Source organism: Filicampus tigris, chromosome 3 (assembly GCF_054856515.1).
Source record: "Filicampus tigris isolate MCC_2025a chromosome 3, RoL_Ftig_1.0, whole genome shotgun sequence".
NCBI classification, from domain to species: domain Eukaryota; kingdom Metazoa; phylum Chordata; class Actinopteri; order Syngnathiformes; family Syngnathidae; genus Filicampus; species Filicampus tigris.
Window position 1 is genome coordinate 105,499 of NC_141219.1, and position 20,739 is coordinate 126,237.

At 54.8% G+C, this 20,739-nt stretch overlaps 1 protein-coding gene across 1 annotated transcript; it reads left to right on the forward strand.

Moving 5' to 3' along the window:
* Positions 1–562: 562 nt before the first annotated feature.
* On the forward strand, positions 563–19,904 carry chsy1 (chondroitin sulfate synthase 1). Its single transcript, XM_086024742.1, has 4 exons — positions 563–1,270; positions 4,254–4,749; positions 17,250–17,666; positions 18,546–19,904. The coding sequence occupies exons 1-4, from the start codon at positions 954–956 to the stop codon at positions 19,758–19,760; spliced, it is 2,445 nt and encodes an 814-aa protein (XP_085880868.1). The 5' UTR covers positions 563–953; the 3' UTR covers positions 19,761–19,904.
* The last annotated feature ends 835 nt before the right edge of the window (positions 19,905–20,739 follow it).

The window sequence follows — 20,739 nt, forward strand, 5'->3', positions numbered from 1 at the left end:
AAGATTTCTGATGGTGTTCTACATAGCCAGGCACAGCTCCAGGATTTTTTTTTTTCTTTCCCGGGGCTAAGATGTTGCTTGACCCCTTGACGTAGGGTTGCTGAGAAAATCCTTTCTGAATATATTAGAATATCCAATCAAATACTGGAAGAGCTTCTGACGGGTCTCTAGCACGGCGCCTGGTCACCATGGAGACTACGTGTCAAATTGAGTGAGTTGACTCCGCTTTTGTCAAGTGCACTTGGCTAAGAATACCACCTAATTAACCTTATTGTCGCTCTTGCTAAATTGTAGAGTCACAAACGTGAATTTGCAAAGCTAACACATCGTGCTTGTCTTTCTGAAAAAAAGGGAACTGTTTTTATTCTCAATAAACAAGACGGCTCTCCAAACGTTGAAATCGTGCTCCCATTTGAATGTCTTTATTGTTCTTTCATTTGGACTTCCGATCCCTGCCATGTTTTCGTGTCGAATTCATACTGCAGTAATTGACCGTTGTGACAGATGAAGAAGGCCCCAACAAAAAGTGAGGGGAGTTGTGAGCACTGCCAGACTGCTTTTTCCCACGTCACATGAACGCCTCTGGAGCGTCGGTTGGGAGGAGGCGCGGGTACGGAAGGCTGCGAAGCTCACACACGCTTGCGCGACGCGCGCCGCGCACTCTCCAGTAAGACGCCGAACTTCGAGCCATCAACATGGCGAGATAACTGAGCCGAGCCGCCGCTATTTCAGAAGCAGCGAGCGACGCAAAGGGCGCCGGCCGCTCGCGTCTAGTCGGCCCGGGCCGGGCCGAAGCAAGCAGGCAGGCAGGCAGGCAGGCAGGCAGGGCGCCTTCGGGGATGCTACGTGGGCACAAGAAGAAGAAGAAGAAGCACGAGCGAGACGCAGAAGGCGCGCGGCCGACACTCGGCAGCTTTTCTCGTCCGACTTGAGTTTGATGTTTGTCGTGAGCGATGGCAGCTCGGAGCCGGAGAGCTTGGTTCGGCGTCCTGTTGGGTCTGGTGCTGGGCTTCACGCTAGCCTCCAGGCTCATCCTGCCCAAGGCCGCCGAGCTCTCCAAAGGCAACCCGAGCGGCTGCGGCCTCAACGAGCGACTCGGCCCCCGCGGCGCCGGCGCCCTGTGGCCGCCTCACGACAGCGGCTCGCCGGCCACGGAGACGCCGGCCGCCGGGGTGCCCGGGGACGGAGCCGCGCGTTCCGCTAACTTCCTGTTCGTGGGCGTCATGACCGCGCAGAAGTACCTCGACAGCCGCGCCGTGGCCGCGCACAGGTAGGTCCGCGTGCACGCCGATGAGCTTACCTGAAGCCTCATTAGCAGTCGGTCAGCAAGCCAATTTCGCCCCAAAGTCAGCTGGAGTGACTCCGGTCGAGTTCCCCCGTAACCTGTGAGCTACAACCAAGTTACTTTGGTCAGCTATCCATCTGCCGATTACTCGTCCACGGATCGGATTTAAACCAAAAAACAAAAAAAACAACGTGTTCGTTTGCACCCTTTTTTCCAAAATAGGACAAGTTTTCTCCAACTGATGAAGGTTCAATTGCTGGTTTGGTTCGTATAAGCAGCCATCAGAGAATGCCTTGAAATGGCGATGATGGTTTTCTTTTCCATAGTCAAAGCAGATGCTTTCAGCTGTCTGTCTCCTTTGGAAAGGGAAAGAGTCAACTTTCAAGGAGGACGACGCAAGTTTTCTGTCGAGAAGTTCAACTCCGAGGGAGGATTGGATCATTGGTCACTGATTGTTGCGCTTCAACCGTGTCATTTTGCGAAGAGTAGTAAAGAGGAGTTAGAGAAGGGAAGCGACTTGACTGGTCAGGTTGTGTGTGTTCAAACTGTTCATGTTGTCAGGAGTTGATTTGTGGGTCATCTCGAGTGTGACTTGTATTTAATTTAGAGAAGTAGGTCAGTCGGCTTGGAAACGCAAGTCGGAGGCAATACTTTGAAAAGGGAAGGCAAATAGTGCGTCATCTTCTCCAAATAATTTCCGTCGTTACTCCCATCTTATTTTTCGTTTATACAATTGCCTAACATGCATACGTAGTCAAAAGGTAGCAATGACAATACAATGCAAAATATCAGAGCTGGGCACTTGCCCCTTATTTGCCGGTCAGACCCCAGCGCTCCGGCCGCGACCCGAGTACCCTTCCGGCCTGGACCCTCCGGCCCTATTCTTAAAAATGATCGGCCCCTCGTGTAACGAAAGGAATCGTCGATCGCTCTCCCATTTTCATTTGATTTCATTTTTGGAGTGTTTTTTCCCCCCTCCATTTTTGAAGTTATTTTTCTGTCCGAACTTTGGTGTGGCACTTAAAATGCTGCCAACTGGTATTTGTGAGTGTCTTTGTATTTTTTATTTTAGTTTTTGGGGACATTCTCTGCCTATTGCTTACAAGGTGTGACAGTTAATCAAGGAATCGACAAATGATTGCTAATCACGTTTTCCCTCATTGATTTGTGGTTTTGAGCCATTGTTGAGGTTGAAATTGTCCAAATGTCAGCCTCTCAAGCCTGTTTTCAAATGTTCCCTGATTTCTGCCGTCAGCTGTCCATGAACGCCAGCGAGTGACAGATTCTCTTTGCGTTTTCAACAGAGAAGGCATTTGCAATCTTCCGCTTTGATTTTGTAAAACGACGATCGACATTCTTACTGCTTTTCTGAAGGCCCAAACGTGACGGAAGAGCCACAGTCAGTTAAAAGTCGGTTTGCCAAATGTGGGCCAAAGCCGGGCCGCGACTGGTAGCGGCCCGGCTTGCGAAAGTCACGTGAGCAAACTCAGAAACCAGGTGAGCCTTGATTGGTGGTCGGCCACCTGAGCGACCGTCATGTCTTTTTCAGCGGACAGCCGGGGCAAAATGCCCGCCCCCTGCGATTGCTGCGTTCCTATTCCTGCCAACGCCGTCTTGAGAGAGAGCACATCATTGGCGAGAAAGCTTTTGGACTTGACTTCCCCACTAACCAACAACAATCTGTACATAAACATTCCTCGCAAAATCAAGACTTCACCATCAACTCGAACGCAAAACCATTTGTTTTCTGATTGTTCGAGCAGTCGACGGAAGAACCGATTCTAACGAGAGTCGGTTGCGGCAGCCCGCATCTGATGTTGAGCTGAGATCTGCGGTCCGTCTCCCGATTGAAGGCTTGGGCGGCTCAAAGGTTTTCCAAAGCAGAAAGCCAATTCCTTCCCGCGTTTCCCGCTAAGCTAGCCGAGCCGAGCTGTGGTGGAATTTGCACGAGTCGTTTTTGCGTGCGCGTGATCCCGCTGGCAAACAAAACAAAGACAAGTCTGTCGGCCTCAGCTGACGTTTGGGCCATGCTCCTATCAAAATGGATTTGGCTGGCACAGTGGATGACTGTCACTTTGACAGTACAGCCAGCGCACGCGCACTGAAAAGCCGCACACGACAGCGGTACACACCAACCAAGCGCACACGAGCAAACGCAGACGACAGCGGCGAACGCTTGAATTAGTCCGGCGACGACGTCAATATGGAAACGCCCTTGTGGGAATGGCGCAACTCTGGGAGCGCCATGAAGCGCCAGCCAACAAGCGCAGCGACACTTTGAGCTTGGAACTTGAATCGGCGGAGGAGGTCACCATGTCCAATGTGCCGCATTGAGTTTTTTGGCAAGGGCTGCTCCTGTATGGGGCGGGGGGAGATATCAATCATGATTACTTTGGTCATCACGATTATTTAAACAATCATTTGTTTTTGGGTACAAAACAAGAAAATGTTTCAAAAAATATAAATGCAAGTCAGTTCCTTTTGGGCCAAACAAAATGTATAAAATTAGTTATCATAACATTTTTAAAAAGGCGCACATGCGTGATTTCCTTGTGTAAACAAACATGGTGCATCGGCCCCAAATGCATATGAATAATCCATTTTTTACAACGATGCCTATTTTGTGGTCGTGGAGCGTAGTAATGGTAATTGTCATTGAATTTTGATGAATTGCACGCCCCCCCCCCCCCCCCCCCACCCCCGCCCCCACCCTCGGCTGTCGGATGGAAACGGAGCGGAGAAAAGGCGCAAGGTTCGATCTGGCAATGCGGAATTCCGACTTGAGCGCGGAGCCCGAATGATGCCGCCTTTGGCCGCGGCCGCGTCGGCAAATCCCGCGCCGCGTCGATCCCGAGTGCCGGCGTTTCAGACGCTCGGGCTCGCTCGGGATGTTTTGGCAACTCGTTGCCCGAACGGCCCCGCATCCCGCTGACGGTGGCCACCCGCTTTGTTTTTGCTACTTTGGCAGAACGTGGGCCCAGAGCATCCCGGGCCGGGTGGAGTTCTTCTCCAGCGAGGGCTCGGACGCGTCGGCGCCCCTGCCGCTGGTGGCGCTGAGCGGCGTGGACGACTCGTACCCGCCGCAGAAGAAGTCCTTCATGATGCTCAAGTACATGCACGACCACTACCTGGAGCGCTACGAGTGGTTCATGCGGGCCGACGACGACGTCTACGTCAAAGGCCGGCGCCTGGAGCGCTTCCTGCGCAGTCTCAACAGCAGCGCGCCCGTCTTCCTGGGCCAGACGGGCATGGGCGCCCGCGACGAGCTGGGCAAGCTGGCGCTGGAGCCCGGGCAGAACTTCTGCATGGGCGGGCCCGGAGTCATCATGAGCCGGGAGGTCCTGCGCCGCGTGGCGCCGCACCTGCGCCGGTGTCTGAGCCAGATGTACACCACGCACGAGGACGTGGAGGTGGGACGCTGCGTGCGACGCTTCGCCGGGGTCCAGTGCGTCTGGTCCTACGAGGTCAGTGCCCCCTTGGTCGTCGGATAAACAATCCCTTTAAAAGCGAAAACCTGTGTTGAAATCAAAACAAAGATATGTGAAAGTTGAACTTTTCCGTCCTTTTGAAACTTCGGACGACTTGATTGACTGTCGTTGCTTCGCAACAGTGCCACCCGCGTGTGTCGTTAGCTTCAAGTTAGTTAGCCAGTTAGCCTGTGCTGCACGTCGCAAAAGAAAAGTGGAGGTGTCCAAATACGAGCGACGAGCACTCTGCGGTCATTGTATGTGTGCCTGTTGCAAAGCGTCTCCGCGGGTTCTCATTAGGCACAGACGAGAGAGCCGCGCGCTGGGAAAAAGTGGCGGTCGCGGGTTGGACCCCCTCCAAAATGTGGACGGTTTCCACCTCACCCTTATTTCGGCTTCTTCCTCACAATATCGTCTTCCTTTCTTCCTTGGTCCGTATTTGCACGGCGGCCCCACCGCACTACTGCTAAATCCGCACTAGTGCTGCTTGCGGTCGCCGTCTCATTTCAGCGTGCGTGGAAACGTTTGGCTCAACTGCGATGGGTCAGACCGGCGGTGGGCCGATCCTTTTTCCGGCCATGTGGTTGCCGGGCGGCTACGGCGCCAAAGCTTCACGGGCAGCTTGGGCAGAAAATCAAAGTTTCCCCAAATAAACCACCGCCTCAATTTGTCAATGAACTGTCGGCAATTTTTGATTGCCGCCACTAGATAATTGACGGGACGAGTCAACTCGGCGAGTTCAGAGGTTGTACCTGAGGCGGGCGGGGTGGGGCTATTTTGGGGGGGGGGTTCCATTTGTCGTTTTTCTTGCTACGTGACATCCCAAAATGGCGCCCGCTCGCAGTCGAGGCAAAGTCCGGCGGTGATGCAAAGAAGCCGCCGGCTGGTCAAAAGCGCTTGATTAGCCGGCGGCTCCTTTTATAGGAACGCGACAGCCGGACGTGAACTTTTGAGTCGGCTTTTTTACGGGATTCTTCCTTTTCAAGTCGGCTCTGAAACAAATTCCACTAAAGCTGTCGCGCGGCTGCCATGTGGACCAGCAAAAGCAAACATGGACTTTTTTCTTCTTTTTCTCCCTTTGGGGATTTGTTTTATCTCTCCTGATGCTTGGGCTCATTTCGATCATCAATTCATCTGCCTTTTTTTCCCCCCCTCGATTCATCGATGAGCCCGACTAAAAACTAAAGGTTCGTCCTTTTATCCTAAAACAGGACCTGATTTCAAATGGACGGTACAAGATCAATTGCTAAGGATTCCGTTTCCAGTTTGGTCCATGACACGATCCCAAAGAAAATCGGCAAAAATGTCACTCAGTGTTTTTCAAAGTCAAAGCGGATGTTTGCTAGTGTCCTCGTTTGAAAAACACAAAGATCAACGGTCTGCCGTGATGCAGGATGGCTGGAGAGAAACCGGAGAGTATTTCCTGTTGAATCGGACCATTTGGAGAGTTTCGGGTTTTCCGAGGTTATTATAAAAATCGATTCGTTTGATCGTCAAAGCGTTGTCGATTCATCGTTGCACCTGCGCCCGATAGCAAACGCGTTAGTCTTACTTGAAGAATGGACAGCAAGTTAGTCATGTCCCCACAAAAATCCCAGTCTACTCATTAGTTTTAAAATCAACTACTTTCCATCCTGTTATTTTGTCAAAATGGATTCATGTCATGAAATAATTTTTCAGACTATGAAGCAGACGTTTCTTGGGGGGCTCTTTTGATAATTTGGCCAGAGGCCCGCCTCCCGCCACTTCAACTCAGGTGTGCAATCGGAGCTGGGACTGGCACCCCAAATCCCCCTTCCCTCCCGGCCTTGTCTTTCCTTTGGCGGGTGGCAAATAGTGTTGGGGCGTTAGCGCGGGTGGCCAGAAGTGGGCACAATAACATCAAATCAAGTTGGCTAGTTGTTGTGTTTCAGTTTGAATTGAGACTCTCAATTCTCCCCAGATGCGCTTTTCACGTCTGGCGATTGGCGACGCCGGCACTCTGATTTCTGCTTTGTCACAATTCAATCAAACAAACCCCCAAAACTGTTGCCAGAGTAACGGCGTCCCGCGGGAATGAAAAAAAAATTGAAAAAGAGATCCAGTGACGTGACTCTAACCAAAGATGGCTCACACACACACACGCACACGCACAGATGTCGTGTTCGTGTTGGTGGTGTGACGGCGACCACAAGTCAAGAAGAAGAACGGAGCAACGCTGTGGCAAGATGTTTGTGGCTCTCCTTTGATGCTTTTGTCTTGTTTTGCTCTGATGTGGTTTTGCCTCCCGTGTTGTTTGGCTCGCGGGTCTTTCTCGGCCGGCCGGCCAGCCAACCGGCGCTTTCCCGTCTTTGCTCGGCCTCACATTCTTTTCCCCAAAAGCGCTTCCTTCTGCCACCCTGCATGCTTGCCCACCGCCAGTTCGCACGCCGTTGCCAACAAAGAGCGGATCCACAAGAAAAGGCATTGTCCGCGGTGTGGCGTGCTTTGCCGCTGCCCCCTCGTGTTTTCCGCCCACGATGGTTAAGCTGAGCCTGTGGGAATGGCCCCCCGCCCCCCAGACGGACGTGACGTGACACAACTCACGTCCGCTCACGTGAGTTGCCCGGTCGTGCCGTCTTGGTGGCGGCGTGGCCTTGCTTTTGTCACGTGGCTAATCGCCAACGAGGGCTGCGTTATTCTCCCTCCCCCGGAAAGCACCCGGAGCTGAGCAGCAGCAGGCGGCGGCCGGCCATCACGGGATCCTTCTTTGAATCGTGGGAACACAAAGCACAATTGTTCTCCGCATCACGCCGCCCTTGGGAAAACGGCAACGTTTTCAAATGTCAAACGACCGACGCCTCCTTGATTGATTGATTTTTGGTTTGTCGAAAATGATGTTGGTTAGGGCTGGGCGATAATTCAATGTCAATACGTAGCGTGATAGTCACGCCTTCGATAAAATGTTGGCTGGTAAAAAAATCCGAAAGCATACCCTGACTGCGGCAGCGCGCGGCCGGATCCAAACACAAAGCAGAAGCGGTTAAACCAACGAAGAACGAGCCGCTGAACCAATAAAGAAGAAGGGTCCAAAGCGAGCAAGAAGCAGCGGCTAAACCAATGACGCGGCCGTGCTGCGTGGTCACGCGGGGCCAGAGAGTGGCGTGACTTGCTTCAAAATGACCGGCGTAGGTCTAGAGTCCGCTCAAAAGATCAAGCAATCCTGAGACCATTGGTCAACGCTAACACCTGCGCTGCCAGAGAGTCCACTCTACGTTCACTCCACTTCCATCGGATGAACATTGAATGACGGCTAACGGAAGAGCATCGACGATATCGCTTTGGGCTAGCGTGGAATGCAAAGAAACTGCACATTACGCTCCATGAACACAAAAACAGTTCCTGGTTGTTAATACGTTGAAACAGCGGTGAGGGATGCCGTCAAGCTGAAGAAGGAATCCCATCGGGCCTTTTGGGCCCGCGGGGGTCCGGGGGCAGCCGAAGGGTAGCGGCCGGCCCGGCGGAGAGCAGCTTCGGCGGTCGCTGAGGCAAAACCCCGGGGCGCGGGAGGAGCTCGGCGAGGCCGTGGGGAACAACGTCCGGCCGACTTCCCAGAAATTCCCGTCCAACATCCGGCGTCTCGGGAGGTGGAAGCGGTGCACCGTCAACGCTGTATATTGTTGGGATGGGGTGCTGTTGACCTCAACGCGGGACGCTGTGAATCAATGGAGCGAAGACTCGGAAGATCTCCTCACTTCCGTCGACACCTGTCTGCCGTCTCCGGGGCGGGCTTTCCCATCTCCGGGGCGGGCTTTCCTACGGTCACTGGGCCGGTTAAAAAGCTCCCCGGGCCGTGGATGAGATCCTCCTCGAGTTCCCAAAGGCTCTGCGTGTTGTGGGAGCGTCCTGGTTGACACGCCTTTACAGCGTGGCGTGGGCATCGGGGACGGTGCCTCTGGATTGGCAGACCGGGGTGGTGGTTGCCCTTTGGAAGAAGGGGACCAGAGGGTGTGTTCCAACCATACGGTGATCACACTCGTCAGCCTCCCGGCTAAAGGCCTATTCGGTAGTGCTGGAGAGGAGGCTGAATCTCCGATTCGGTAGGAGCGGTGCGGTTTTTGTCCTGGCCGTGCAACGGCGGACCGGTTGGAGGCCCTAGCAGGTTACTCAAGCGTGCGTGGGAGTTCGCTCAACCACTCCACATGTTCTTTGTGGACTTGGAGAAGGCGTCCGAGCGCGTACCCCGGGGGATCCTGTGTGCTCCTGGACTATGGCCTGTCAGGCGCCCTAGTAGGGGCAGTTGGAGCCCCCCACGACCGGTGTCAGAGCTAACCCTAGCCCTGGTATGGTCCATGACATGAGAAGCGGCAAAATTGTTGATGGTTGTTTTCCAAAGTGAAAGCAGACAAAGTTGGCAAATGTCCTCTTTGGACTGAACGCAAAGAAAATCCGTCGGCTTTCGCGGAGGACGACAGAGATGGGACGCCAGTTTGCTTTCGAGTGTTTGGGCCATTTGAAATGGAAAAATATCTCAAGGAGTCATCCATGATCAAAGTAGTAGTCGTCAATAAATATGTTGATCGATGAGTTTTCAATCACCTGCTGAATTTTGACCCCTGCAATTGCGCAGCATGGGGATTGTTGCAGCCTTCCGGACACATTAGAAGGTGCAAACGTGGCGAGTGTTTCCCACGCGTGCGGTGCACTTGACTCACGCTAACCTCGTCAGGCGCCTGCGCTAGTCTGTCAACCGGCGTTTGCCGCTAGCCGCTCCGCTAACATCCCCCAGTGCGACGGGGTCAAGCTCCGACCTTCCCGACCCACATCCCAGCGGTGCGGCTAAGCTGCAAGCATCCAATTAGCGCGGATTAGCGCCTAAGCGTCTTAGTGCCAGCGCGCGGGTCGGCGCCAGTGCTGCGCGTTGCCCTAAAAGCGCCCCTGCCGCTCCTCGGCAGCGCTTCCGCCAACATTCCCCGTGTAAATACGCTTTTTTTTGCCTCAGCCTCAGAGACGGCCGCCCCCGGCGAGGTTCTGGACGGAACGAGCCGGGAGAGGCAACGACTTTATCTCCGTGTTGGACGAGCAAAAGGGCGCCATCTCCAGGCAGCAGACTCCAAGAGTGCCGCCGCTTCAGTCACAGGCGGCAGTAACCGGAGCTGCTCCGCTGACGCGCCGAGGAAGCGCCGGCTGGCCCGAGCCGTGCGGGGCGGCCTTTTCCTTCACGTTGCTGGTTTCGCCAACTCTGCGCTCTCAGCGTCCTCCGCATTCCAAATTCCAACTTGCCAATGACGACTAAATGTTTGACTTCCATGACGTGGCGGTCGTCTCTCTTGAAATTGGCGGGGAGCCACCCACCAATGTTGCTTTGAGTTTACTTACACGGCTGCCAAATGTAACGGAAATGGCAGAAGGCTAACTTGCCCCAGCGGCAGGTAACGCATGGCGATCGGTGCCGATCCTTGCTGTACAGGAAGCGGAAAGCGTTTCCGCCGGAAGCCACCCCGCTTACGTTCGGCTCCACGAACAAAGACACGAGAGGGGCGGCCGGTGCCCGTTTCTGTCAGTCGTCAGCAAAACGGGCGTCCGAGATGTCCGTGGGTACTTGAGCCGGCCAGTGTGGATTGTACCGATGGAGCGAAACCTACTTCCGGCGGCGCTCGGTCCATCTTTTCATTAGTTTCCCATCATTTGTCGGCAAAACGGGCATCCTCCCATCGGCGCTGACAGACTAGCCAACAGCCGGTTATGAAGTCAAAATCTAGCTTATCCACATAAGGACTACCGAGTGGGACGCTGAAATAGAGGACTCGTTCTACGGTGCTCTTTGTGCTGTTGAACAAAACCCCGGGATTAACCTACATCAATCTTTTGATTGCTCCTCATCTGAAGTCATCCATTAGCACAATTGCTCCTCAAAGGCAAAAGTTACTTTTTGTGGCGTGGCTCAAATAGCATTTTTCGGGGGGGGGGGTCCTTCAACAAGATGTGAATTACAAGCAGAACATTTGATTCTTTGAATTTGTGCTTTCGCGCTTTCGCGCTTTGGTATTTGTTTTGCCGGACGACAGACTTGAAGGAATTTTCAAGCGGAAAAAGACGGCGAGAAAAGCATCAGCTGCTGCGGCGACCTTTTCCATGTCGCCCGAAACGTGCGCAGCATCGTGAGTGGCAAAACAAGATCGAGACGCGAGGCGAGGCGAGGCCACGCCCGCTTCTGTTCAATCACCTTTCTTCTACTCCGTCGTTTTCTTCGCCACGAAGTACGGCTGCGCGACAGTGGGAAAACGTGCAATGGCGATATGATTGCGATATTTGCCATGCACCTCAAGAAATGACATTCGGAGTGTCTCCTGCGGCAAAATAATCAAGCTGAATATGTTCTTAGCTTATTAATTGCAGGTCTTCTCGATAACGTCCAACTATCGGGCGGTGATTGAGGCTGACCCGGCCGGGCTGACCCGTTTTTAAGTTTGCGTCCGACTGGTCAAATTCGGTTCAAAGCATACGATTCCATAAGAAAATGATTGCCTGTCTTTGCGAGATGCTGTTGTGTGGGCCAATATCGCCATATTGATTTCTTCCACGTATTGTGCGGCCCTATCGTGAAGTGACCGCTTGAAAATCAAAAGCAGACGCCGAGAAATGTTTTTGGACAAGATTGCGTTTGAAATCTTTGACGCAGGGAGGGAGGCTTCCAGCCGGCGTTTCTGGAAGATGATGTGGCCGTTTCATCAGTGGCCTCGCGTGGTCATCGCTTGAGACTGCTTGCGGGGGGGGCGCCGCAGTCGGTCGAAAGCGGCGTCACGGAGGGCCGACGTCATTCCGCACGCGACGTCTGCTGCGCTGAGCTTTTTCCGGCGCTCATTCTGGGCTCTCTCCTCCTCCTCCTTCTCGTCCGGCACGCTCCTCCAGTCGCGACTCGGTTTTTCTCTGCCGTTCCATTGGCGCGTGTGGCTGAAAACGGTGGCGAGTTGGTGACATCCTGGCCGCGACTTGTTGAAAGTAGTCCCCCGTACTTTGTCGTCTTGTGCTCAAAGACGCAGGCCCGTTTTCAAATGCTCGTTTTCCCAATGGCCTTCGCAAAGCTCCGCTTGCCTGAGCCTCACTCTGCTGCTTTGTCAGTCACTGTGCGTGCGAATCTGCTCGGCTGTTGCGGGTTGTCATCAGTCGGCTTATTGGCCGCTCTTCCCCCCGCCCCGCCCCGCCCCGCCCCGCCCCGCCGCGAGGGGCCTTGCGAGCTTCGCCGTTGCGCCTTTCCATTTTGAAGGCTCGCTGTATTGCACGGAGACGAGCGGGCGGTTTCACGTAGCGACGTGATCGTGGCTTGGCGTGAGCAAAGCCGCAAAAAAGCCTCCAGAAGGCGCGCCGCGTAGGACGCAGGAAGTAGGGGGGCCGGCAGACACCATGGGCCAAGTCCACCCCGAAGTATCATTCATCGTTTGAAAAGCGGACTCGGTCCCTCGGTCGCTCGGCACTCGTTTGTATGACTACTCGAAGGTTTGGGCTCGCTTGGAACTAAAAGAGGACAAAAATGAAGTTGGCCGTCAGTGCTGCAAAGCGGAACGAGAGTCGCTTGCAGACGGGAACGTTTATGCGGGCCTGTGACGCCACATGCGGATTGCGTCACGTTGTTGTTTTGGGGCAGTTAGCCAATTAGCTTAACAATCCTCCCTTGGCTCTGTGCTGTTTGGAGACTACCCACCAAGGTTGTTTTCATTTAACCACAACTAACAAAATAACTCCAACTAAAATTGAAAAAAAAACAACTTTTTTTCTGCCCTTTATCAAATCCATTTTTTTTTTCTGCCCTTTGTTTGGGACTTTGGCAATGATTTGAATTTTGGGCTTGATTTCCAATGCATTTGGTTTGGTATTGCAGCACAATGAGCTATTATCCGCAAGAAGCAGGCCTCGACCGCACTTGTTTGGACTTGTGTGTGGCCTGGAAGCCACGCCCACTAGAGGCAGACAATCCAAAAAAAAAAAAAATTAAAAAAAGCAACGCCATCTGCTGGCGACAGCCCTTCTTGCGGCTCACCGGCTCCATCTACTGTGTTTTGGGGAACGAGTTGTCAACGTGGCCACTGTGAAGAGGCAACCAAAAAAAACGCTATGAGGCCACCGCACCCCCGGCGGACTAATCGAAAAATGTCCGCGTATCGTCTGCGGTTTACTAGGGCTGCTCGATGGTGGGGGAAAAAAGAATGAATCGTGATTGTTTTGGCAAGAATTGAAATCACCATTTATTCAAACGATCATTTAGATTTCGGAACAAAACAAGAAACTATTCAAACATAAAAATGATAAAGATGAATAAATGCAAGTTCCTTTTGGACTAAACCGAATTTCTAAAAATGAGTTAAAAATGAGAATAAAGCTAAAAAAAAAGGTGCAAATTGTGTCTAAATTCCAGTCTGATTTCCCTGTGTAAACAAACATTGCGTTGGACAGAAATGCATATTAATCATGTTTTTTTCCGATGTTGCCACTTTTGTAATGATGGAGTGTCATAACGGTCGTTGTCAATGAATTGCGCAGGCTAAATCGATAATCGACGTCAACTATGGAAAGAAGCCGCGCTTGTTTTGCCCACAAACAAATGAGCAGTGTAGTTGATGGAATCCCCCCGATGGTCCCCCGTAGCTCGTTTGACGTTGGGTGGGCGTGGCTATCGTGAGTAGACAACAAATGGTGAAGAATTTTCTCTTTGTCATTGCGTGGTGAACGCAGCGTGGCAGCGGAGTTTGTCTCGTAAAGTGGAAACAGCGGCGTCAAGAAAGGCCTCGCCTCGCCTCGACTCGCGGCGCCGCTTTTGGAATCGGCGCTCGACGTTCCCGCTGGCATCGACCTCGGGTCCGCTGCGTCCCGCTTCCCCGCGTGGCCCCCGACCGGCGTCAAGCCGGGGCGTCGGAGCGCAGCTGTGGCACTGACCTCAAAGACGGACAGGGCTGTCATGAGTCCCGTTAGCCCCCGCCCCCGTCCCCCCAGTAGGCAGGTTGCGGGCTTCCAGGGAGGAGTTCCCTCAAGTCCGCCGCACCCGCTTCCCGTCGGGCCTCGGGGCCGAGTCCCGACACGTGACCTCGGTGGACCTCGGCAACCGTGAGCAGACGCGATGAGGTGCAAAAGCTGCGCTGGGTTGCACTTTGCCACATCCGATTGTTCTCTGTTGGCTTTTGAGGCCTCCAAAGGACCACAAGAAATATTGAAGGGTCCGACTTGCCGAGACTCTCGGTCAAACGGCAAACTCGGAGAAGCCGAGATAAATACTTCCATTGATGCTACGCGCGCACTTGACATTTCCGGTGTGGAAAACCCAACGTGGTCTTTTTTTCGGGGACGGGTGGGCTGCGCCAACGGAAACATTTTGAGGTGCGGGCCTTTGCCCTCAGAACCCCGTCGGAATTTTCATCGGCCGTCCCCGGCCTAGTAGCTGCTGGCGCACGCCACACTTGCAGCTTCCTTTTCCAGCACAGAGGCACGAGCTTCCTGTTTGGACGCGCCCGACTTGAGAGGACGCGCCCCGAAAGAGCGAGTCGGCGGCGAGCCAAAGCGAGCGAGCCGACGCATTTCAATCGGGGAACGCTTTTGCGCGACAATTGTTTGGGTGCGGATGGCAGGCTTGGCTGAAGCTTCCCCTTCTCGTGGGCCGGCGGCGAGCGTACGCCGCTGACTCGAGGCCAGCCGGGCCGACCGCCGTATGACGGACGGCCATAATGACGGACGGCCACGTTTGGCGGAGGCTTTCATTTGGAGCTTGGGCGTGATGTCTGGACCCGCCCGTGTTTGCTTGGGAACGCGGCGGGCGGATGACAGCTGCTGCCTGGCCCTCGTGGGTTTGGTTTTTTTTCCGTCCCGTCCCGCCAGTCAAAGAGAAACGTTTCCTTTGTCGAGCAGTGCGGAAAGCAGCGCTTGGCAACGACAGCTGCGTCCGCATGAGCCGTATGCCAAGGCGTCTGTCCGTCCGCCCGCCCGCCCGCATCAGCTGGGAGCAATCACTGGCTGCCCACGTGAGGGCCGTTGCTCACACCTCTGGCTCAGAGCGGGCGGTGGTCCCCGGCTTTGCACCGGTTGCCGGCGCGGCCATCTTTGGGAGAGGGGCTGGCTGGCTGACGTAGGGAGTCGACGCCGAGACTTTTGCCGGCGCTTTCCACGAGAGAAGTAGAGCGCGCCTCAACCGCATGCGTCCTCGATTGTCGCAAAAGTCAGCCGCGCCTTTGCCCCTTTGAAGAAGGTCGAGCAGCGGGGGAAAAAAAGGGAGCGGCTGCTTCCTTTGCCAACTGAAGTCTCATCTGGTTGCTGAGCTCCAGTTCGGGGGGGGGGTTGACTATTTCAGGCCGAGTGGCGCTGTCCCGCATCTGTGTGAACGTCAGGCGGGCGTTTTTGTTTTTTTAGCATGGACTGACGGACGGGTTAGCCTCCGCTTGGGAGATCCAAACGTGAGAAGCAGCTTTGGTCGGACGGCCGGCCGGTTAGCCGAGAGAGGCCGGCCGGTTAGCCGAGAGAGGCCGGCCTCGGGAGGCTGCTCTCTGGCGCGGTGTCGGCCAGTGGCGGGGCCGCGCCTCAGGGGACGCTGCTGCGCCCCTTGGTCTCCACGCACCCTGTCCACTTGTGACTTTGCCTCCGAGCGGCCATGATGCCACATCCGAAAGCAGTCTGACGACACGGCGGCGGCGGCGGCTCGCTGGTGCGGAAGGGCGGGACCACACCAGGCTTATTTCGGACTTGACGCAATTGGCCGCCGCTGAATACGGCGACGGCCGAGGAGGTGCTTGTGGATCTTGTGTGTGTGTGTGTGTGCGCGTGCACCCGTGTGCGCGTGCCTGCGCATGCGAGTGCGTCAAGTCTGGCGTGTCCCAAAACGGGACACACCGAGACTGTGCAATTCATCAAAGTTGAATGACAATGATTCCACTCCTCAATTACAAAATTGGCATCATCGGAAAAAACAATGATTAATATGCATTTCTATCCAGCGCACTGTTTACACGAGGAAACCATACTTTTGCACCTTTTTTAAAATTTTATACATTCGGAAGGAATGGACTTGCATTTATTTGTCTTTATAGTATTAAAGTATATTTTTTCAATGTAAATGTATTTTTTGTATCGTTGAAACATGTTCTTGGTTACCCCAAAATAAATTTGAATCACCGTGATTTCACTCATGACCAAAATAATGGCGATGAATAGTTTCTTCATCATGGAGCAGCCCTGTCCGCGCAGGAAACGGGATGACGATGATGTTGGTGGTGATGAAGAGATGAGTTCTCCCAGCTGCTTTTCTTTCCAAGCGACACGCTGCGGTGAGGGCGTGCGTGCGTGCGTGCGTCGTGTGTCACTTGCGGCGCGTGCGTTGCGATTGACGGCAAGCCAATGAGTCAGTCACGTGCACGGCCGCCCGTTTCTTGCGGAAACGCTGACGGGCTTCGTGCTGTCAAAATTCCATAAAACAACGTGATGATGTCATGGTTGGCGAGCCATACGGATTTGTTTTTTGGGGCCCGTGCAGACTGCCCCCCAAATCCTGCTAACCCAGTCATGGCTTGATGAATTTCAAAGGGAGGAAGAAATGAAAGGACTTGTTTTGGCTCCCGCGGGGCTTCCGACCCAAATGATGTGAAAGTAACGACCGGCGGAAGGTTGGGCGCCCGGACGCGACTTTGTCCCTCATTATTTGCTCAACTCTGCAACAGAGACAAAAACGTGCAACCCACAAAGGATGAATTCCTCTTTGGATTCGGGCCACAAATGTCGGCGGCCGGCCGGCCGGCAGATGACGACGGTTTCCTATGTTGATCTTTTTCATGTTTTGGGGTTGCTACTTCATATGTTAATCAAATGTTGAAGTACTCAGTAGCTTCCTAAGTTTTCAATCTGGTGGTTAAAAGAAATATTTTTTAAAAAAAGGAAGTCTCTTGACTTCCTGCCAGTCAGCAGCTGTCAGCATGTTTGCACTTTGTTTTCTGTTCTTTTTTTCTCCTTCACTGACATTCACATTCCCCAAAGCAAAAGCCAAACACATTCCTTGAGGACACAAACGAGACGCGTCATCATTTTCACTTGCCCAATATGCGGCCATCGTTTTGGGAATGACAAACATGCTGCTGTCAAAGTCACTTTGTGCCACCGAGGCCGTAGAGGCGCACACGCGCCCCCCCACAGACGTGTATAGCGCGCGTGTGCGTTTCTCTAATAAAACCCTGTATGTCTCCATCTGGATCTTTAGCCAAGGACCGTGGCCGTCAGTCAGTCAGCCAGTCAGCCGCCCTGTCCAGTTTCCAGCTCTCGATTCCGCAATCCCACGAAAAAGCAACCGCGGTGTTTGTGATGGAACGGTGATCGGTTAGCGCCGTCTTCCCCCGATCCAGTCGGTGACCTCCCATCGTGATCCGAAGCGAGTCGTTGGTAAAAGGAGTCGAAATCGCCGGTGCCGGCGAGCGCGGCGAGCAAACGAACGTCGATGCCGCTCAAATGGGCTTCCGCGGGACTCGATGGAGCCGAACGGCGGCGCTCACCGAGTCCCCGTTGCGACTTTGCAGATGCAGCAGCTGTTCTACGAGAACTACGAGCCCAACAAGAAGGGTTTCATCCGCGAGCTGCGCAGCAGCAAGATCCACCGGGCCATCACGCTGCACCCCAACAAGAACCCGCCCTACCAGTACCGGCTGCACGCCTACCTGCTGAGCCGGCGCGCGGCCGCGCTGCGCCACCGCACCGTGCGCCTCCACCGCGAGCTGGTGCAGATGGCGCGCGTGGGCGCCCCCGAGCCGGGCCGCGAGGACCAGCGGCTGGGGGCGCCGCCCTCCTTCATGAGGTTCCACCCCCGCCGCCGCCGCGACGTCCTGGAGTGGGACTTCCTGAGCGCCAGGCACCTCTTCTCCGCCTGGGACGGGCAGCCGCCCCGCCGCGGGACCGACGCCGCGCAGCGCCAGGCCCTGGACGACGTCATCATGCAGGTGGGTGAAGGCGCGGGCGGCGGGACGCGCGCGCGCGCGCTGCCCTCGTCGCGCCGTCGCCTCCCAAAATAGGATCGCGGCCGGGAGGACACCCGTGTCACGTTGTCGGGTCCGGAAGAGCGTGAAATCGTGGCAAAAAAGTCTCTCGTAAGCCGAATAAGGGCAGAAAATGGCACCCGCGTGGACAACCGCGTCAAAAATGGCATCGTACCCGTAAATGCCATCGAATACAGTCGACCCTAGCGCCGGAACCAGAACCGGTTTGAGATGCGTATCCACTCGAGATTGGCACATTGACAGTACTGCCAAATTCATGTTTGAAAGGACGACGCAAAAAGTCACTGCGTCGGACACTATCCAACTGCATACCCGATGGAATCGTAATCTCACAGAGTCCAGCCGAAGCGAATCGTTCCACTTTCAAATCCAATCCTCCGCACCTAACATATCCGAAACCGTATCGAATCGTCTTTAGTGCAGAGATGTCGCCCGCCCCCCGCATACTCCGACTGGCATATTCACAGATTGGTGTGTTTGTTTTCCGATGCCAAGTTGAAATATTTTTGGGGGGGGGGGTCCCTCCATTTTCCTCCTGATATTTTCAGGTGGAATATTCGATATTTACCACCCTTTTCCGCGTTGCGCGTTTGTCGATTGTTTTGCATTTCGATGGGCACGGCGGCAGGATTTTTTTTTTCTCTCCCGAGGCTAAGGGGGGCTGAGAGAAAAAAAAAAAAAGGGGGATTTTCACGACTCGACTTGCTTGAGAGGTCCTCGTTCTTTCAATAAAAGTATGATACGCAGCAATGGAACCGCCAATGTGCCGTGCCCTTTTTTTGTCAACGTGCGGCTGAGACGCCGGCTGCCTTTGTCCCGCAGGTGATGGAAATGATCAACGCCAACGCCAAGACCCGCGGCCGCATCATCGACTTCAAGGAGATCCAGTACGGCTACCGGCGGGTCAACCCGCTGTACGGCGCCGAGTACGTGCTGGACCTGCTGCTGCTCTACAAGAAGCACAAAGGCAAGAGCATGACGGTGCCGGTGCGCAGGCACGCTTACCTGCAGCAGACCTTCAGCCGCATCCAGTTCCGCGAGGAGCGGCCCACCGACGCCGCCGCCCTGGCGGCGCGCCTCAACCGCCACTCGGACTCGCTCTCCTTCCTGTCGCTGGACTCCCTGAAGATGCTGGTCCCCTTCAAGCTGGGGGCGGGGGCGGGGGCGGCGGCGGCCGGCGAGCGCGCGGCCGGCGAGCGCGCGGACGGCCGCGACGAGAAGGTCAACATCCTGGTGCCGCTGTCGGGCCGCCACGAGGTCTTTGCGCGCTTCATGGCCAACGTGGAGCGCGTGTGCCTGATCCCCAAGCAGAACGTCAAGCTCCTGGTGCTGCTGTTCAGCGCCGACAACACCACCGAGCGGGTCAAGCAGGTGGAGCTGATGCGCGAGTACCACGTCAAGTACCCGCGGGCCGAGCTGGAGATCAAAGGGGTGGCCGGCCCCTTCTCGCGGGCGCTGGCGCTGGAGGTGGGCTCGGCGCATTTCTCCAACCGCTCGCTGCTCTTCTACTGCGACGTGGACCTCCTGTTCACCGCCGACTTCCTGCAGCGCTGCAGGGCCAACGCGGCGGCTGCGGGCCGCTCGGCCTACTTCCCGGTGGTCTTCAGCCAGTACGACCCCCGGGTGGTGTACGGCGCCGGCGGCGGGGCGCCGGCCGCCAACCACTACGCCTTCGCCGCCAAGACGGGCCTGTGGAGGAACTTTGGCTTCGGCGTGGTGTGCGCCCACAAGGGGGACCTGCTCCGCGCCGGGGGCTTCGACACCTCCATCCGGGGTTGGGGGCTGGAGGACGTGGACCTGTTCGACAAGTTCCTGCGCTCGGGCGCCGCGCCCTTCCGCAGCAGCGACCCGGGCATCGTGCACGTGCACCACCCGGTCAGCTGCGACCCCCACCTGGAGCCCAAGCAGTACACGATGTGCTTGGGGTCCCGGGCGTCCTCGCGGGGCTCCGTCCGCCAGCTGGCCCAGCTCTGGCTGGACAAGAAGCGGCCCGGCCCGCCGCCGCCGCCCGCCAACGCCTCGCTTCGGACAGCCTGACCCCGCCCCGCCCCGCGCCGGCCCGCTCTAATTTATTCTTCTTATTTCTCAGCCACTTTTTCCACTTGGGCTCGCCCGCCCTCTACACACCACACACCCGCACTTTTGTTTTGTTAGGTGATGCCGGCGCCTTGACTGACCAGCGCTGCCTCGACTTGTAGCTTTTTGCTGCCGGAAAAATTGGGAGTCGCATTTATCCCTTTTTTTTGTTTCTTCTTCTTTTTTTTCTTGTTGACAAACATTGCAACACGCAAACCCAAAAAGAAAAGACTCTCACAAAGAGCTGCTGTTGGCCACACGTCGCATCCAGATGCTGACACGCCGGCCACTGACATCGCTCGCTGGGCCGCGCCCTTTCGAGGCATACGCACACACAACTTCAACATGACCTCACGCATGCCACGATCATGGCATTTTCCATTTCTTTACATTTGTTGCTATTCTGTAGGGATGCGACTCACAAATGTTTTCATAATCAATTCATCGGACGGGTTTTTTTCCCAATGAATTGGTGAATCAATCATTTAAAAAAAAAAAAAAAGAAGTCTTTTCCATTCCTTATTGAAAAAATGGGACATGATTTCAAATTGCCACAAAGTTTCGGGCGAACACGTTGAGTCATTGCCTTCCAACGGAAAAGCTGCTGCTGTTGACAATGGCTTATTTTGAAAAACCCAAATCTCTACTGCCGAGAGGGTGAAACGGCAAGACCTGGACAATTGCAAAGGAAATAATGGCTCCAAAGCATTTGACAATTGCCAATTGGTGGCGGATTATCAATGAGGTGCGGCTTCATTGGCGCGCCTCTCAAGTTGCGCCCTAAGGGCAAGCGCGGCCGTCGAAACCTCACCGGCGTCTTTGAATTTCGTTCCGCGCGAGCGGATTGCTGGCGATTTGGAATTGAAACCAATCGGAGCAGGCCTTCCTCGAGGAGCGGACCCATCCCAAAGGCTTGTGGCAAAAGAATCAACTTTGACTC

What these genes read in the sequence shown, in the direction of transcription:
- chsy1 (XM_086024742.1), top strand. Translation starts at nt 954, where the DNA reads ATGGCAGCTCGGAGCCGGAGAGCTTGGTTCGGCGTCCTGTTGGGTCTG. An exon ending in CGCGCCGTGGCCGCGCACAG is followed by an intron (nt 1,271 to 4,253) that starts GTAGGTCCGCGT and finishes CTACTTTGGCAG; the next exon opens with AACGTGGGCCCAGAGCATCC. An exon ending in TGGACGACGTCATCATGCAG is followed by an intron (nt 17,667 to 18,545) that starts GTGGGTGAAGGC and finishes TTTGTCCCGCAG; the next exon opens with GTGATGGAAATGATCAACGC.